Source organism: Protomyctophum parallelum (genome assembly GCF_964188405.1).
Source record: "Protomyctophum parallelum genome assembly, chromosome: 14".
In the NCBI taxonomy this organism is placed as follows: Eukaryota; Metazoa; Chordata; class Actinopteri; order Myctophiformes; family Myctophidae; genus Protomyctophum; species Protomyctophum parallelum.
The window spans coordinates 35298728-35316745 of NC_139709.1; the positions used below are offsets into that span (position 1 = coordinate 35298728).

Consider the following 18018-nt stretch of genomic DNA (forward strand, 5'->3'; position numbering starts at 1 on the left):
CCCATTCTGACCTGAGATCAGATTCATACGAGGTTTCCACTGGACACACACTGGTCTGATTAAATAAAAATCACACCTGTGTGTGTGTGTGTGTGTGTGTGTGTGTGTGTGTGTGTGTGTGTGTGTGTGTGTGTGCGTGTGCGTGTGTGTGTATGTGCGTGCGTGTTCTGACCTGCCAGAAGTCGGCCACCGTAGAGGGAAGAGGTCCCTGGGTGGCGATGTAGGCTGGACTCCTGGGGTCATGATCCATCTGAGAGAGAGAGAAAGGGGGGGGGGGGAGAGAGAGAGAGAGAGAGAGAGAGAGAGAGAGAGAGACAGAGAGAGAGGGAGAGGGAGAGGGAGAGAGAGAGAGAGAGAGAGTTGATCAGTTGGGGACGCCTCACGAGATATTCCGGGAAAAGTTTAACCCCAGGCATGACTAGGACGTCCATTTAACCCCAGGCATGACTAGGACGTCCATTTAAACCCCAGGCATGACTAGGACGTCCATTTAAAACAAAACCCCAGGCATGACTAGGACGTCCATTTAAAAAAGACTGTGCAAATGGAACCAAATGGACCCGTGAGAAGCAAAGCCAACGAACAGTGTCATTCCATGAACCATGGGCACTGCATAACTGATTTCACACTGGTACATGTTTAGACCCTGGGCACTGCATAACTGATTTCACACTGGTACATGTTTAGACCCTGGGCACTGCATAACTGATTTCACACTGGTGCATGTTTAGACCCTGGGCACTGCATAACTGATTTCACACTGGTACATGTTTAGACCCTCATGGGAACTGCATAACTGATTTCACACTGGTACATGTTTAGACCCTGGGCACTGCATAACTGATTTCACACTGGTACATGTTTAGACCCTGGGCACTGCATAACTGATTTCACACTGGTACATGTTTAGACCCTGGGCACTGCATAACTGATTTCACACTGGTGCATGTTTAGACCCTCATGGGCACTGCATAACTGATTTCACACTGGTTCATGTTTAGACCCTGGGCACTGCATAACTGATTTCACACTGGTACATGTTTAGACCCTCATGGGCACTGCATAACTGATTTCACACTGGTGCATGTTTAGACCTTCATGGGCACTGCATAACTGATTTCACACTGGTACTGTACATGTTTAGACCCTGGGCACTGCATAACTGATTTCACACTGGTACTGTACATGTTTAGACCCTATGGGCACTGCATAACTGATTTCACACTGGTGCATGTTTAGACCCTCATGGGCACTGCATAACTGATTTCACACTGGTACATGTTTAGACCCTCATGGGCACTGCATAACTGATTTCACACTGGTGCATGTTTAGACCCTCATGGGCACTGCATAACTGATTTCACACTGGTACATGTTTAGACCCTGGGCACTGCATAACTGATTTCACACTGGTACATGTTTAGACCCTCATGGGCACTGCATAACTGATTTCACACTGGTACATGTTTAGACCCTGGGCACTGCATAACTGATTTCACACTGGTACATGTTTAGACCCTCATGGGCACTGCATAACTGATTTCACACTGGTACATGTTTAGACCCTGCATGGGCACTGAATACGTCCTGGGCTGTTGAGGATTTACACTTGAATGTCAGAGCCCTGCGGTTGGTCTTTTTTTTTTTTTTTTAAGATATTTTTTTGCGGCTTACGCCTTTTATTGATTTTTTAAGGGACAGATAGTAGGCTGACAGGAAACGGGAGAGAGATGGGGGATGACATGCGGTAAAGGCCGTGTCGGGTTCGGGAGTCGAACCCGCGGCACACCGCGACTGGATCACCAGTCCGGTGCCCAGACCGTTACGCTACGGCCTGGGCCGCGGTTGGTCTTTTTAACCACTTAAACGCCTGTAAATCTTAGAGACCTGGAGTTGACTTACAACTGTACTTTAGACCACGTTTTCCGTTTACACCAAATCTCTTGGGCAAGCATGACATGACATTCTTGACTTATATATTCCCCCTAAATATGGACGCAATGGGATAGAAGTGGTTAAACCGCGCACATAACTTCACTTAATTCCAGTATGTTATGTTTCCTTTTTTGCTGGCAAATCCTTCAATAAATTACACAAATCTCTGCTTGTGAGAGTGTGTAAATGTGTGTGTCGTATCAACGGTTGTCCAAGTCCGCCGACATAGAAGGGACATGAGACAGACGTACTGTATACAGAGATCTCCATACATGGCCATAGAAGGGACATCATTCTGTAGTCAGGTTGGTAGTCTCACAACTGGTACAATGGGTATTGTATATATAGAGGGACATGCAGGGCATCTCCCTAGTTAGACAAAAGATAGGCTTTTATATTCTGTCTATAAATGCACAGAATAATTTGTCTGTCCATTTGTCCTCTGCATATCCCGAGAACCAACTGACCGATGGACTTGGAATTTGCTGTGTGTATCGCAGGCGACTAAGTGGGAGTAATGTGGTCAGTATTGAGAAATCTCTTTTTTTGCCACGCTAGGTGGCAGCGGAGTGTAGGTAACTAGCCCTGCCAGGATTCTTCTATTTTAGCTCATGTTCATTTCCTGTTTCCCAGACCATTGTAACGATCGGCTATTATTAGCATGTTTATCTTTTGCCAGAAACGTTAACATGTCAGAAGCGATGCGGTACAAAACACAAATGACATCCGAACCTTGGATAGATGCCGATCACCAAGGATATATAATTCACTATGACTCTCTGATGACATAACCATTATAACCACTCATAGCTATTAGTTACACATCCGTATACTGTATGTCTGGGATTCAAACCACAGCATCATGTCACTGGCTCTCTAACCACTAAAGACAATAAGGCAGGACAGAGTGAGGGTTAGGACGGACGGACAGACAGACGGACAGACAGACAGACAGACAGACAGACAGACAGACAGACAGACAGACAGACAGACAGACAGACAGACAGACAGACAGACAGACAGACGGACGGACGGACGGACGGACGGACGGACGGACGGACGGACGGACGGACGGACGGACGGACGGACGGACGGACGGACGGACGGACGGACGAGAGGTTTGAGTGACACGCACAACACATTACCATGTAAATTGAATGGAAAATGTCATAATTGGGCCGGGACAATTTAGCTGCCAAGCAATTATATTTGTAGGAGCCATCATTCGGAGTGGCTTCCTTTAATGTTCCTCTGAGCCTTTCATATACGACTACATGATAATATGATGGTGATGAACCAAGCTTTACACTCATTATTATCACTCCCTATTAAACCTATTAGATATGGTTGGGGAAGGTGTAACAGTGTATGGTGTGTTTGTGTGTGCGTGCTTGCGTGCGTGCGTGCGTGCGTCCGTCTGTGCGTGCGTGCTGGTGTGTGCATGTGCGTGTGTCAGCCCAGGGGCGGTGGGCTGAGGACAGTTATCTCGGCAGATAATCATCCGTGATGATGGCTGATGACAAAGGCCGGTCCGACAATTACACACAGCGGCCATTTTGTTCTAACATGCTTCTCACATACAGGCTGCTGGAGAGAGAGGACTGAGCAGCTCTGTCTGTCTTTCTCTCTGCTTCCTGACACTTAAATTTATTGTCTGAGATCTGGCATTGTAACATTGTGTGTGTGTGTGTGTGTGTGTGTGTGTGTGTGTGTGTGTGTGTGTGTGTGTGTGTGTGTGTGTGTGTGTGTGTGTGTGTGTGTGTGCGCAAACGCGCGTGCATGCTTGCGCGCGTGTGAACTAAAGAACGGAACATTGCAGAACTTTTTCCCCTTTCTTTTGAGACATTTCATTATTTGGTGTTAACATAGTCATAGAACAAAATATTTTGTGGGCCTTAAAAGATTAGTAAAAAAACAATTAAACGCTGCAGTGTGCAGACTGTTCTAGAGAAACTCAGTTAATGAGATATTATGAACATTGTAGCTAATACTACACAACCTCCTTGTATAAGCCTCATACTTGGCAATAACATGGAGCATATAATAATGTGTGTGTGTGTGTGTGTGTGTGTGTGTGTGTGTGTGTGTGTGTGTGTGTGTGTGTGTGTGGCCGTGAGAGTGTGCGTGCATGCGTTAGTTACTTAGTTTGTGCAAGCGTGTGAGTTCATTGTTCCTACTGTATAACAACGTTAATCTGTGTCTCTGTGTGTGACCGTGTGTGTGTGTGAGAGAGACTGTGTGTGTGACCGTGTGTGTGTGTGAGAGAGACTGTGTGTGTGACCGTGTGTGTGTGTGAGAGAGACTGTGTGTGTGACCGTGTGTGTGTGTGAGAGAGACTGTGTGTGTGACCAAGTGTGCGTCAGTCCTCTGAGCCCCACTAGCAGGCTTTAGGTGTGAACGTGCCAAAAAGTACTGAGTAAAACAAACACTGTCTGTAAACACTAACCATGCAGCATCTCATTAGCATAAATCCAAGGTCACGAACAATCATCTGCCACGACCTGCGGTGCACCGACACGACCTGCGGTGCACCGACACGACCTGCGGTGCACCGACACGACCTGCGGTGCACACAGAGTGCAACGACTCAAAACAAAACGACCTGCGGTGCACACAGAGTGCAACGACTCAAAACAAAACGACCTGCGGTGCACACAGAGTGCACCGACTCAAAACAAAACGACCTGCGGTGCACACAGAGTGCAACGACTCAAAACAAAACGACCTGCGGTGCACACAGAGTGCAACGACTCAAAACAAAACGACCTGCGGTGCACACAGAGTGCAACGACTCAAAACAAAACGACCTGCGGTGCACACAGAGTGCAACGACTCAAAACAAAACGACCTGCCGTGCACACAGAGTGCAACGACTCAAAACAAAACGACCTGCGGTGCACACAGAGTGCAACGACTCAAAACAAAACGACCTGCCGTGCACACAGAGTGCAACGACTCAAAACAAAACGACCTGCGGTGCACACAGAGTGCAACGACTCAAAACAAAACGACCTGCGGTGCACACAGAGTGCAACGACTCAAAACAAAACGACCTGCGGTGCACACAGAGTGCAACGACTCAAAACAAAACGACCTGCGGTGCACAGAGTGCACCGACTCAAAACAAAACGACCTGCCGTGCACACAGAGTGCACCGACTCAAAACAAAACGACCTGCGGTGCACACAGAGTGCAACGACTCAAAACAAAACGACCTGCGGTGCACACAGAGTGCAACGACTCAAAACAAAACGACCTGCGGTGCACACAGAGTGCAACGACTCAAAACAAAACGACCTGCGGTGCACAGAGTGCACCGACTCAAAACAAAACGACCTGCCGTGCACACAGAGTGCACCGACTCAAAACAAAACGACCTGCCGTGCACACAGAGTGCACCGACTCAAAACAAAACGACCTGCGGTGCACACAGAGTGCACCGACTCAAAACAAAACGACCTGCCGTGCACACAGAGTGCACCGTAGGGCTGACCTCGATTAGTCGAATAGTCGACTAATCGATCGGAACGGGTCTTAGTCGACTGACCACCTCTTAGTCGACTGAGCAAAAAAGTGTATATAAAAATACAATATTTACAAAAATATTGTATTATTCCACTAGGTCTGTGGGGGACATAAACACATTTGAACATTCTGACTATTCAAATCTCCAATGTGCATGTGGAGTGTGTCTGCCTGTGTGGCAATGTGCCACTGCCTGTGACTTGAATCGCACAGTGCGCTGGCCTGATAGACTCCAGAATCTCAATCTCACCTGCTGTGCTCAATCTGGCTAATGACAAGCCTCAGTTAAAAAAACAAAAACAAAAAAAAAGGTTTTTTTTTCTTTTCTTTTTCTGGAGTCTATAATACAATATTAATACAATATTTTTGTATATTTTTGTAAATATTGTATTTTTATATAAATTATTTTGGGACAAAAGTCGACTATTAGTCGACTAACAGCAAATGTATTCATCTATCAGTCGACTATACAAATCCTTAGTCGGGGACAGCCCTAGTGCACCGACGCAAAACAAAACGACCTGCGGTGCACACAGAGCGAAACTACGCAAAACGACCGAGAGAGAGCATGATGCGAGGTCAGCTTCCCTCCCTCCAGCAACTGTACGAGAAATGCTTCTGCCCTCGCTGCCCTCCCAGCCAATAGCCTTTGTTTCCGGTTGCTTTTCGGGACCAGCAGTTCCAAGACGGTGGATTTGAATTCTCCCGGGCGCCACATGCAGCCCTCACCTTCACTTAAAGGAGAATTCCATGCTAGAAGGCTTTCTTAGCTTTATTTGTAGTAGTTACGTCCCCAACAAAGAGGTCCAGGTGTTATTTTGTGCAAAAGTGCATTATTGGCCTTTTCCCCTAAAATATAAGCCCTCAATGGGGGTTGGGTTTTTGTGCTAATTCGCTTATTTCCATATAAATAAGTAGTAAAGTGTGCCACTTGGGATACTATTTCATGAAGAGAGGATGTATACAATTATTTTTTTTGAGCGATGGAAATAAGCGAATTAGCACAACACCCCATAGCCCCATTCAATTCAATGCAATTCATTGAGGGCTTATGGTAGGGGAAATAGCCAATAATGCGCTTTTGCACAAAATAACACCTGGACCTCTTTGGTGGGGACGTAACAACGACAAATAAAGGTAAGAAAGCCTTCTAGTGTTGAATTCTCCTTTAATGCAGGCCTGCAGGTTAATATTGGAATACTGATATGTTATTGATTTCAGCTGTTACAATTCCAAACATGCAAACATACATGACACACTTTAATTACTTCAGTCAAGTAGACTAATGACTATCAGTAGGACCCGGGTCCTACTGATACAGATACTAACACTTCTGTAACCCAACACGATTCACTTACAGTACAGTAGAAAGTACAGTAAGACATAACATGATTCTCAGAATCTTTATTGATCAGCCCCAACAGGCACTATTCTAGTAATAGATGCACTCTCTCTCTCTCTCTCTCTCTCTCTCTCTCTGTGTGGAGTTGGAGTGTGGAGTTGGAAAGAAACCACCGTGACAGAGCTGAAGAACGTCCTCACCCTGTATTCCCTGGGGTCATCGTCAAGCCCAAGTTGGAGCTGTATTGGGACACTAGTGAGGTTCTTGCTAACCCGTTTTTCAACAAGACCATGGCCCGTGACCGTTTTTCAGCTCCTGCTCCGGTTCCTTCACTTCTCTGACAATGGGGCAGGTAACAAGGCAGACAAACGTGCACAAGGTGAGGCCAGTGTTGGACTACCTGTTGGCCAAGCTCCAGGAGATGTTGACACCCTTGAAGAACATTTGTATAGACAAGGGAATGATGCTCTGGCACGGGAGGCTGGGCTTCAGAGTAAATACAGTATATAGTGGGCAGCTCACTGTATGCTTACTACAGTAAAAAACTCTGATATATCACTGTAACTGTATGATTACTGCAGTAAAATCCACTGATAATATGGGCATCACTGTAACCGTATAGTAACATAATATGTTACTGTATACTGGATTTTACTATAGTAATCATATTATGATTACTATAGTAAAATCCACTGATAATATTAGCATTACAAATGCAGACCAAACTGTAAATAGAAGTTGTACATGATTTTCTGCCTCAGTCCGTGTATAGAAAGCTGTACTGAACTAACTTACTTGTACTTCAACAGTCAATAACTGGTGAACGGTAGATGGGATAAATGTATTTTTTTTGTCTTATGAAAGCAGAGAGTCTGTTCTTTCATAGAGTATATAGCATGTATATGTCGTTATAGGCCTTCTTTTTTTATGGACGTCGAACAACTCGTTTCATACATTATGTGTTCTCTCTCACCTTTATTGGTGGGACCATGCTGAATTCCAAAGCTAATTACTTATGAACGGAATTTGGGATACACGTGATTTTCTTTCCCTCGTGAAAGCAGAGATTCAGTTCTTTCATTTGGTGTATAGCATGTATAGGATTTTTATATCTGCCTGTCAATGTCTGTGACATAAAATGGTGAATATCTCAGCTTTCTGTTCAAAAACAGCACTGTTAGACAAAACCAGGTGTTGTATAAAGGTCAATAACTCCAGAAGGGAAGATGGTAAAATAATTTCTTTTTTAAGTAGACAACATAAGCTTTCTTTTGGGGTATGTGGTGTGATGGTGTTAATAAACAGAGAGGTGACTCACTATGGGACTACAGTATGGTATTAATAAACAGAGGTGACTCACTATGGGACTACAGTATGGTATTAATAAACAGAGGTGACTCACTATGGGACTACAGTATGGTATTAATAAACAGAGGTGACTCACTATGGGACTACAGTATGGTATTAATAAACAGAGAGGTGACTCACTATGGGACTACAGTATGGTATTAATAAACAGAGGTGACTCACTATGGGACTACAGTATGGTATTAATAAACAGAGGTGACTCACTATGGGACTACAGTATGGTGTTAATAAACAGAGAGGTGACTCACTATGGGACTACAGTATGGTGTTAATAAACAGAGGTGACTCACTATGGGACTACACTATGGTGTTAATAAACAGAGAGGTGACTCACTATGGGACTACAGTATGGTATTAATAAACAGAGGTGACTCACTATGGGACTACAGTATGGTATTAATAAACAGAGGTGACTCACTATGGGACTACACTATGGTATTAATAAACAGAGAGGTGACTCACTATGGGACTACAGTATGGTGTTAATAAACAGAGAGGTGACTCACTATGGGACTACAGTATGGTGATAATAAACAGAGGTGACTCACTATGGGACTACAGTATGGTATTAATGAACAGAGGTGACTCACTATGGGACTACAGTATGATATTAATAAACAGAGAGGTGACTCACTATGGGACTACAGTATGGTGTTAATAAACAGAGGTGACTCACTATGGGACTACACTATGGTATTAATAAACAGAGGTGACTCACTATGGGACTACAGTATGGTGATAATAAACAGAGGTGACTCACTATGGGACTACAGTATGGTATTAATAAACAGAGGTGACTCACTATGGGACTACAGTATGGTGTTAATAAACAGAGGTGACTCACTATGGGACTACAGTATGGTGTTAATAAACAGAGGTGACTCACTATGGGACTACAGTATGGTGTTAATAAACAGAGAGGTGACTCACTATGGGACTACAGTATGGTGTTAATAAACAGAGAGGTGACTCACTATGGGACTACAGTATGGTGTTAATAAACAGAGGTGACTCACTATGGGACTACAGTATGGTGATAATAAACAGAGGTGACTCACTATGGGACTACAGTATGGTATTAATAAACAGAGGTGACTCACTATGGGACTACAGTATGGTGTTAATAAACAGAGGTGACTCACTATGGGACTACAGTATGGTGTTAATAAACAGAGAGGTGACTCACTGTGGGACTACAGTATGGTGTTAATAAACAGAGAGGTGACTCACTATGGGACTACAGTATGGTGTTAATAAACAGAGAGGTGACTCACTATGGGACTACACTATGGTATTAATAAACAGAGAGGTGACTCACTATGGGACTACACTATGGTATTAATAAACAGAGAGGTGACTCACTGTGGGACTACAGTATGGTATTAATAAACAGAGGTGACTCACTATGGGACTACAGTATGGTATTAATAAACAGAGGTGACTCACTATGGGACTACAGTATGGTATTAATAAACAGAGGTGACTCACTATGGGACTACAGTATGGTATTAATAAACAGAGGTGACTCACTATGGGACTACAGTATGGTGTTAATAAACAGAGAGGTGACTCACTATGGGACTACAGTATGGTGTTAATAAACAGAGAGGTGACTCACTATGGGACTACAGTATGGTGTTAATAAACAGAGGTGACTCACTATGGGACTACAGTATGGTGTTAATAAACAGAGAGGTGACTCACTATGGGACTACAGTATGGTATTAATAAACAGAGAGGTGACTCACTATGGGACTACAGTATGGTGTTAATAAACAGAGGTGACTCACTATGGGACTACAGTATGGTGTTAATAAACAGAGGTGACTCACTATGGGACTACAGTATGGTGTTAATAAACAGAGGTGACTCACTGTGGGACTACAGTATGGTGTTAATAAACAGAGAGGTGACTCACTATGGGACTACAGTATGGTATTAATAAACAGTGGTGACTCACTATGGGACTACAGTATGGTGATAATAAACAGAGGTGACTCACTATGGGACTACAGTATGGTGATAATAAACAGAGGTGACTCACTATGGGACTACAGTATGGTATTAATAAACAGAGGTGACTCACTATGGGACTACAGTATGGTGATAATAAACAGAGGTGACTCACTATGGGACTACAGTATGGTATTAATAAACAGAGGTGACTCACTATGGGACTACAGTATGGTATTAATAAACAGAGGTGACTCACTATGGGACTACAGTATGGTATTAATAAACAGAGGTGACTCACAATGGGATAACAGTATGGTGTTAATAAACAGAGAGGTGACTCACTATGGGACTACAGTATGGTGTTAATAAACAGAGGTGACTCACTATGGGACTACAGTATGGTGTTAATAAACAGAGGTGACTCACTATGGGACTACAGTATGGTGTTAATAAACAGAGGTGACTCACTATGGGACTACAGTATGGTGTTAATAAACAGAGAGGTGACTCACTATGGGACTACAGTATGGTGTTAATAAACAGAGGTGACTCACTATGGGACTACAGTATGGTATTAATAAACAGAGGTGACTCACTATGGGACTACAGTATGGTGTTAATAAACAGAGGTGACTCACTATGGGACTACAGTATGGTGTTAATAAACAGAGAGGTGACTCACTATGGGACTACAGTATGGTGTTAATAAACAGAGAGGTGACTCACTATGGGACTGGCATTGATGTAGTCTGAGTTGCCTTGGCTGCTCTCCACCTTCAGCCTGATCCTGGAGTGATCATCTGCAACACAAACATTCACCCCATCAGTCCATTTGGTTCCATTTGTGCACGGGTCCTTTGGGAACCCTGTCAAGGAGCCCACTTTGAGGACCACTGCTGCATCCCAATTGGTCAGTTCAGTCTGAGAGGACTCAAAATGGACTCACTTGCATAGACCCATAAGACAGAGACAGAGACAGAGACAGACAGACAGACAGACAGACAGACAGACAGACAGACAGACAGACAGACAGACAGACAGACAGACAGTATACATACATGCCACCACGGCTGCGGTTCTGTTCTTCTTGGCGTTGCCGTCCCTCAGGGCGGCGGTGCAGGCGTTGGGCTCAGCCTGGTAGGCACACAGAGCCTCCCACTCCTTCTCCAGGCGGTCCTTGTTCTTTAGGTGGTCCTCCATGTAGGCCTAGAACAACACCATGGATCATTTAGTATGGGCCTAGAACAACACCATGGACCATTTAGTATGGGCCTAGAACAACACCACAAGGACCATTTAGTATGGGCCTAGAACAACACCATGGATCATTTAGTATGGGCCTAGAACAACACCACAAGGACCATTTAGTATGGGCCTAGAACAACACCACAAGGACCATTTAGTATGGGCCTAGAACAACACCATGGACCATTTAGTATGGGTCTAGAACAACACCACAAGGACCATTTAGTATGGGCCTAGAACAACACCATGGATCATTTAGTATGGGCCTAGAACAACACCATGGACCATTTAGTATGGGCCTAGAACAACACCACAAGGACCATTTAGTATGGGCCTAGAACAACACCATGGACCATTTAGTATGGGCCTAGAACAACACCATGGACCATTTAGTATGGGCCTAGAACAACACCATGGACCATTTAGATTAGAACATGTATAGTTCTGCAGCAACACGACAACCATTTTGAAAAACTGCTTAAAACTGGTGGAAACGCAAGCCGGTTTGCATCCAGTTCCGTGAAAGCAAGGTTCCAAGAATCTAGAACGGAACCAGTTCTATAGAACCAACGTTCTTTCAGTGGATAAGGGGCCAATGAGAAGGAGTGAGATAAACTTGAGATGTCTGTCGTTTGTAGTGGTGCAACTCTTAATCCAACTAATCAATTTAATTTATTATATTTCATTCTGGTCAGCTAAACAAACTCCCCTACAGAGGCTACTGTAGTATTACTTTCATCTAATGTGGGTCTGTTAAGAAGGGAAAGGTATAGGAATGACTCTCAGTTTCCTATAGGCTGCACATGATGTTAGTTCTTTATTTGGAAGTTTTGAGAACATTTTAGCATTTTAGCAAGCGAAAACAGACAAGTCACTCATACACAGCCCTGGGGGACTCCGCTCAACAACCTATGGGCTTTAAGTTTAATGGCATGCCCAAAATAGGTGCCATGGTGAAAGTGTCTGAGACACACTCTTTTCTCATTTTGGAGGTCAGCTATTAGGCCTGGTTAGGAATAGCTCTCTCTAAATGACAACCAATTTAAAGGCAGACCATTACCTCCCGTGCTGTATTCATAATTAATTAAGGCCGTGTGACTTTGATCAAGTGGCGCTAATGAGCTCGTCAGCCGGTAAGAACTGCACGGAGCTACAGTAGCGCTGTTGCTAGTGCCACGCCTAACAGCTTAGTACTGTTCATTGTTCATGAGAGGGCCTCGTTGTAGGAATACCGGGGAGGGTCATGGTTTTTAGCTTTTGTATGAGGGAGGGGAATGTGGCAGTATGGACATTAACAAAGTTTTTTGAGAAAGACTGACATGGGAAACATCAGAGACGTAGAGTTTCTGATGACTCGCCCCGCCCATGGGGGGTCAGAAAACTGACAGGATTTAGAACTGTCAGGAATCGTCCTCAGGTCTGAATGGGTTAAGCACATTTTTTTGTATTTGCATCTTGCATCCAAATAGTAGCTCCTGAGACAGGAATGATCAAACGTTTGACATAACCCAAAACATCCAGCCTCCCTAAAAAAACAGTTAAAACGATGGCGAAGCGCAACGTTCGGCGAGTCACAAAGTTCGGCACGGCGACTCACTCACTAGCGGCTTGCTCTGCAGAGCCTCTCGTGGCTCAAGTCCACTTCATCTGACTCAAGTTACGTCCCGAATGGATAGGGACCGAATTATACAACTCACGTCCCCTCAGGGTTCATCAACATGTCCGTACACAGACAATGTGTCCGCGGCAAGACTTGGTCTTGTCCGTGGCAAAGTTTAGATTTTTCTTTTTTATACAGAATAATATCCTTATTTTCTGTTAGTCTCCAGGTTTTCTTCTGAATATTTATAACAGTTATTTACTACGACGCTATAGCGCATTAGGATTCCACGTACTACGACTAGTGGTTCTCAAATGTTTATTTGCAACACACTTGTACACTCTCAGAGTTACATGCCTGTTATGGTCTTTATTAATTGGTCATTTTATTATTTTGACAAACAAGCCCCCCTCCAGTCAACTTTTGTTGTCGTGGGTACTCCCGACATCCGTCCCAGGCAGTCACCTGTTTGCAGGAGTGAGAATGCGCTGACAGAACAGCACCCTTCACGAAGGCTGACCTATACAATGCTGTGCTGTTTCATATCCTGAAAAATCATTTAAAGAAAAGAGGGAGGTCCTTTTAAGTACAGTTCTCAAGTTCAGTTTGCTGAACAGCGCTGTATTTCACACTGCCACATTGATGTGTGACATCGTTCTGTTTCTTTCTCCATCTCTTTCCATCGTTCTTGAAACTGCAATGTTGTACGAGAAATAATTCCACCCACATTTATCTTTTACACCTGTGAACCTGTGAGAGATGTGACAATAAAGTTTTGTTGAGTTGAATTGAGGACAGCTGCGCGACACCATGGTCTGTGCGTGCGCAGAATAATGGGGACGCAAGGACGGGGGGACGCAGGAGAAATGTTTATAAAAGAGGTGTTCATGGAGGAGAGAAAGGAACGGTTTTGGTGCTGGAGGTTGTTAAAATGGCTGCCGTGCCGTGGGTTGATTTATAGCGTGGGTAACAAATGGAGGAGATGTAATTGGGAAGTGGATTATGAAATAGGGACTAATGTGCTCCTGCTAAAGAGGTGTTCTGTTAAAAATGGAAAGCGCTTCAAAAGAGGATGTCTGCTTATCTAATGTCCGACGAGAACATGACGAGGGTTTTAAAAATAACCACACGCATGCACGCACGCGGATGCATGCACACATATATTATACCACACATACCATGCACGCACACACAAACACACACACTTCTTATGAGGGCATTTACCCAGAGAAATACTCTTTTAACACAGTGTGCACATGCAAATTGTAAGTACACACAAGCACCTATATGTGAGTACACACACACACACACACACACACACACACACACACACACACACACACACACACACACACACACACACACACACACACACACACACACACACACACACACACGAAACAGCCTCCTCTCCTTTCATCTCTCTCCATCTCTCCTCTTCTTTATCTCTCCCTTCATCTCCCCCCCCCCCCCCCCCCCCCCCCCACTCTGTCTCTCTCTCGTTAATACCAGGGTAATAGGGTTCTGGGAGGCAGTGTAAAGGGATTATTGCAATCCAATCAGAAGCTGCTGAGATCGCCATGTGTCGCCCAAACACCGTCTAATCCTCTTCACCGAGAGGCGGGGGGGGGGGGGGGGGGTGGGGGGTGATAGGAGCACACAGCTGCCCCAAGGTGTTGGGTGAAATCACTCCCAACGCAATAACACTGCATCAGCGCAGGGCGGCCATTGTTGCCTCTCAGTACTGCTGCTGTATGAGGGGGCCTGTGATGATGAAGTGATGGAGAGAGAGAGAGAGAGAGTGCGTGCGTGCATGTTTGTGTTGCGTGTGTTAATGCCACAGAAGTGGGTTCCAGGTAGAACCCAGCTAAATGATGGAGAGTTGGTAACCAAATGGTCTGTGGTTCAAATGCCAAATAAAATGTAGTGGACCTTGATATGAAAAATATGAAAAAGGTTGAAAACCACTGCTCAATAAGCTAACTATTTTAAAAGTTAGAAGAAGAAGAAGTCGATTGAGGCGACAAGCACTGTGACGTGGGCCCTGGAGTGCGTGCACATGTGCGTGTGTGCGTGGAGGAGATGAGAGGATCGAGGTGAGATGAGGAGAGGAGACGAGAGGAGGTGAGATGAGGAGAGGAGAGGAGGTGAGATGAGGAGAGGAGAGGAGACGAGAGGATCGAGGTGAGATGAGGAGAGGAGATGAGAGGAGGTGAGATGAGGAGAGGAGACGAGAGGAGGTGAGATGAGGAGAGGAGACGAGAGGAGGTGAGATGAGGAGGAGAGGAGAGGAGGTGAAATGAGGAGAGGAGACGAGAGGAGGTGAGATGAGGAGAGGAGACGAGAGGAGGTGAGATGAGGAGAGGAGACGAGAGGAGGTGAGATGAGGAGGAGAGGACAGGAGGTGAAATGAGGAGAGGAGACGAGAGGAGGTGAAATGAGGAGAGGAGGTGAGATGAGGAGAGGAGACGAGAGAGGGGGGTGAGATGAGGAGAGGAGACGAGAGGAGGTGAGATGAGGAGAGGAGACGAGAGGAGGTGAGATGAGGAGGAGACGAGAGGAGGTGAAATGAGGAGAGGAGACGAGAGGAGGTGAGATGAGGAGAGAGACGAGAGGAGAGAGGAGGTGAGGAGAGGAGAGGAGACGAGAGGAGGTGAAATGAGGAGAGGAGAGGAGAGGAGGTGAGATGAGGAGAGGAGACGAAAGAGGTGAGATGAGGAGAGGAGAGGAGGTGAAATGAGGAGAGGAGAGGAGGTGAGATGAGGAGAGGAGACGAGAGGAGGTGAGATGAGGAGAGGAGACGAGAGGAGGTGAAATGAGGAGAGGAGACGAGAGGAGGTGAAATGAGGAGAGGAGACGAGAGGAGGTGAGATGAGGAGAGGAGACGAGAGGAGGTGAGATGAGGAGACGAGAGGAGGTGAGATGAGGAGAGGAGACGAGAGGAGGGTGAGATGAGGAGGAGACGAGAGGAGGTGAAATGAGGAGAGGAGACGAGAGGAGGTGAGATGAGGAGACGAGAGGAGGTGAGATGAGGAGACTGAGAGGAGGTGAGATGAGGAGGAGACGAGAGGAGGTGAGATGAGGAGGAGACGAGAGGAGGTGAGATGAGGAGAGGAGACGAGAGGAGGTGAAATGAGGAGAGGAGAGGAGAGGAGGTGAGATGAGGAGAGGAGACGAAAGGAGGTGAGATGAGGAGAGGAGAGGAGGTGAAATGAGGAGAGGAGAGGAGAGGAGGTTGAGATGAGGAGAGGAGACGAGAGGAGGTGAGATGAGGAGAGGAGACGAGAGGAGGTGAAATGAGGAGAGGAGACGAGAGGAGGTGAAATGAGGAGAGGAGACGAGAGGAGGTGAGATGAGGAGACGAGACGAGAGGAGGTGAAATGAGGAGAGGAGAGGAGGTGAAATGAGGAGAGGAGACGAGAGGAGGTGAGATGAGGAGACGAGACGAGAGGAGGTGAAATGAGGAGAGGAGAGGAGAGGAGGTGAAATGAGGAGAGGAGACGAGAGGAGGTGAAATGAGGAGAGGAGACGAGAGGAGGTGAGATGAGGAGAGGAGACGAGAGGAGGTGAGATGAGGAGGAGACGAGAGAGGTGAGATGAGGAGAGGAGACGAGAGGAGGTGAGATGAGGAGGAGACGAGAGGAGGTGAAATGAGGAGAGGAGACGAGAGGAGGTGAGATGAGGAGAGGAGACGAGAGGAGGTGAGATGAGGAGACGAGAGGAGGTGAGATGAGGAGAGGAGACGAGAGGAGGTGAGATGAGGAGGAGACGAGAGGAGGTGAGATGAGGAGAGGAGAGGAGGTGAGATGAGGAGACGAGAGGAGGTGAGATGAGGAGACGAGAGGAGGTGAGATGAGGAGGAGACGAGAGGAGGTGAGATGAGGAGGAGACGAGAGGAGGTGAGATGAGGAGAGGAGACGAGAGGAGGTGAAATGAGGAGAGGAGAGGAGAGGAGGTGAGATGAGGAGAGGAGACGAGGAGGAGGTGAGGATGAGGAGAGGAGACGAGAGGAGGTGAGATGAGGAGAGGAGACGAGAGGAGGTGAGATGAGGAGGAGACGAGAGGAGGTGAGATGAGGAGAGGAGAGGAGAGGAGGTGAGAGGAGGAGACGAGACGAGAGGAGGTGAGATGAGGAGGGAGACGAGAGGAGGTGAGATGAGGAGAGGAGAGAGAGGAGGTGAGATGAGGAGAGGAGACGGAGAGAGAGGTGAGATGAGGAGACGAGACGAGAGGAGGTGAGATGAGGAGGAGACGAGAGGAGGTGAGATGAGGAGAGGAGAGGAGAGGAGGTGAGATGAGGAGAGGAGACGAGAGGAGGTGAGATGAGGAGACGAGACGAGAGGAGGTGAGATGAGGAGGAGACGAGAGGAGGTGAGATGAGGAGAGGAGACGAGAGGAGGTGAGATGAGGAGACGAGACGAGAGGAGGTGAGATGAGGAGAGGAGACGAGAGGAGGTGAAATGAGGAGAGGAGAGGAGAGGAGGTGAGATGAGGAGAGGAGACGAGAGGAGGTGAGATGAGGAGACGAGACGAGAGGAGGTGAGATGAGGAGAGAGGACGAGAGGAGGTGAAATGAGGAGAGGAGAGGAGAGGAGTGAGATGAGAGAGGAGAGGAGAGGAGGTGAGATGAGGAGACGAGACGAGAGGAGGTGAGATGAGGAGAGGAGAGGAGGTGAGATGAGGAGAGGAGACGAGAGGAGGTGAGATGAGGAGACGAGACGAGAGGAGGTGAGATGAGGAGAGGAGAGGAGGTGAGATGAGGAGGAGACGAGGAGGTGAAATGAGGAGAGGAGACAAGAGGAGGTGAAATGAGGAGAGGAGACGAGAGGAGGTGAGATGAGGAGAGGAGACGAGAGGAGGTGAGATGAGGAGGAGACGAGAGGAGGTGAGATGAGGAGGAGACGAGGAGGGAGTGAGATGAGGAGAGGAGACGAGAGGAGGTGAGATGAGGAGAGGAGACGAGAGGAGGTGAGATGAGGAGAGACGAGAGGAGGTGAGATGAGGAGAGGAGACGAGAGGAGGTGAGATGAGGAGGAGACGAGAGGAG

At 46.5% G+C, this 18018-nt stretch overlaps 1 protein-coding gene across 1 annotated transcript in view; it reads right to left on the reverse strand.

Moving 5' to 3' along the window:
• Positions 1-18018, reverse strand: part of LOC310871279 (receptor-type tyrosine-protein phosphatase N2-like) — a gene marked incomplete at both ends in the record, with an annotated part of 183112 nt that overhangs the window by 16385 nt on the left and 148709 nt on the right. Inside the window, 3 exon segments of the mRNA XM_083782764.1 lie at positions 173-250; positions 10853-10926; positions 11185-11332. Of these exon segments, the coding sequence (XP_083638890.1) occupies positions 173-250; positions 10853-10926; positions 11185-11332 (300 nt within the window).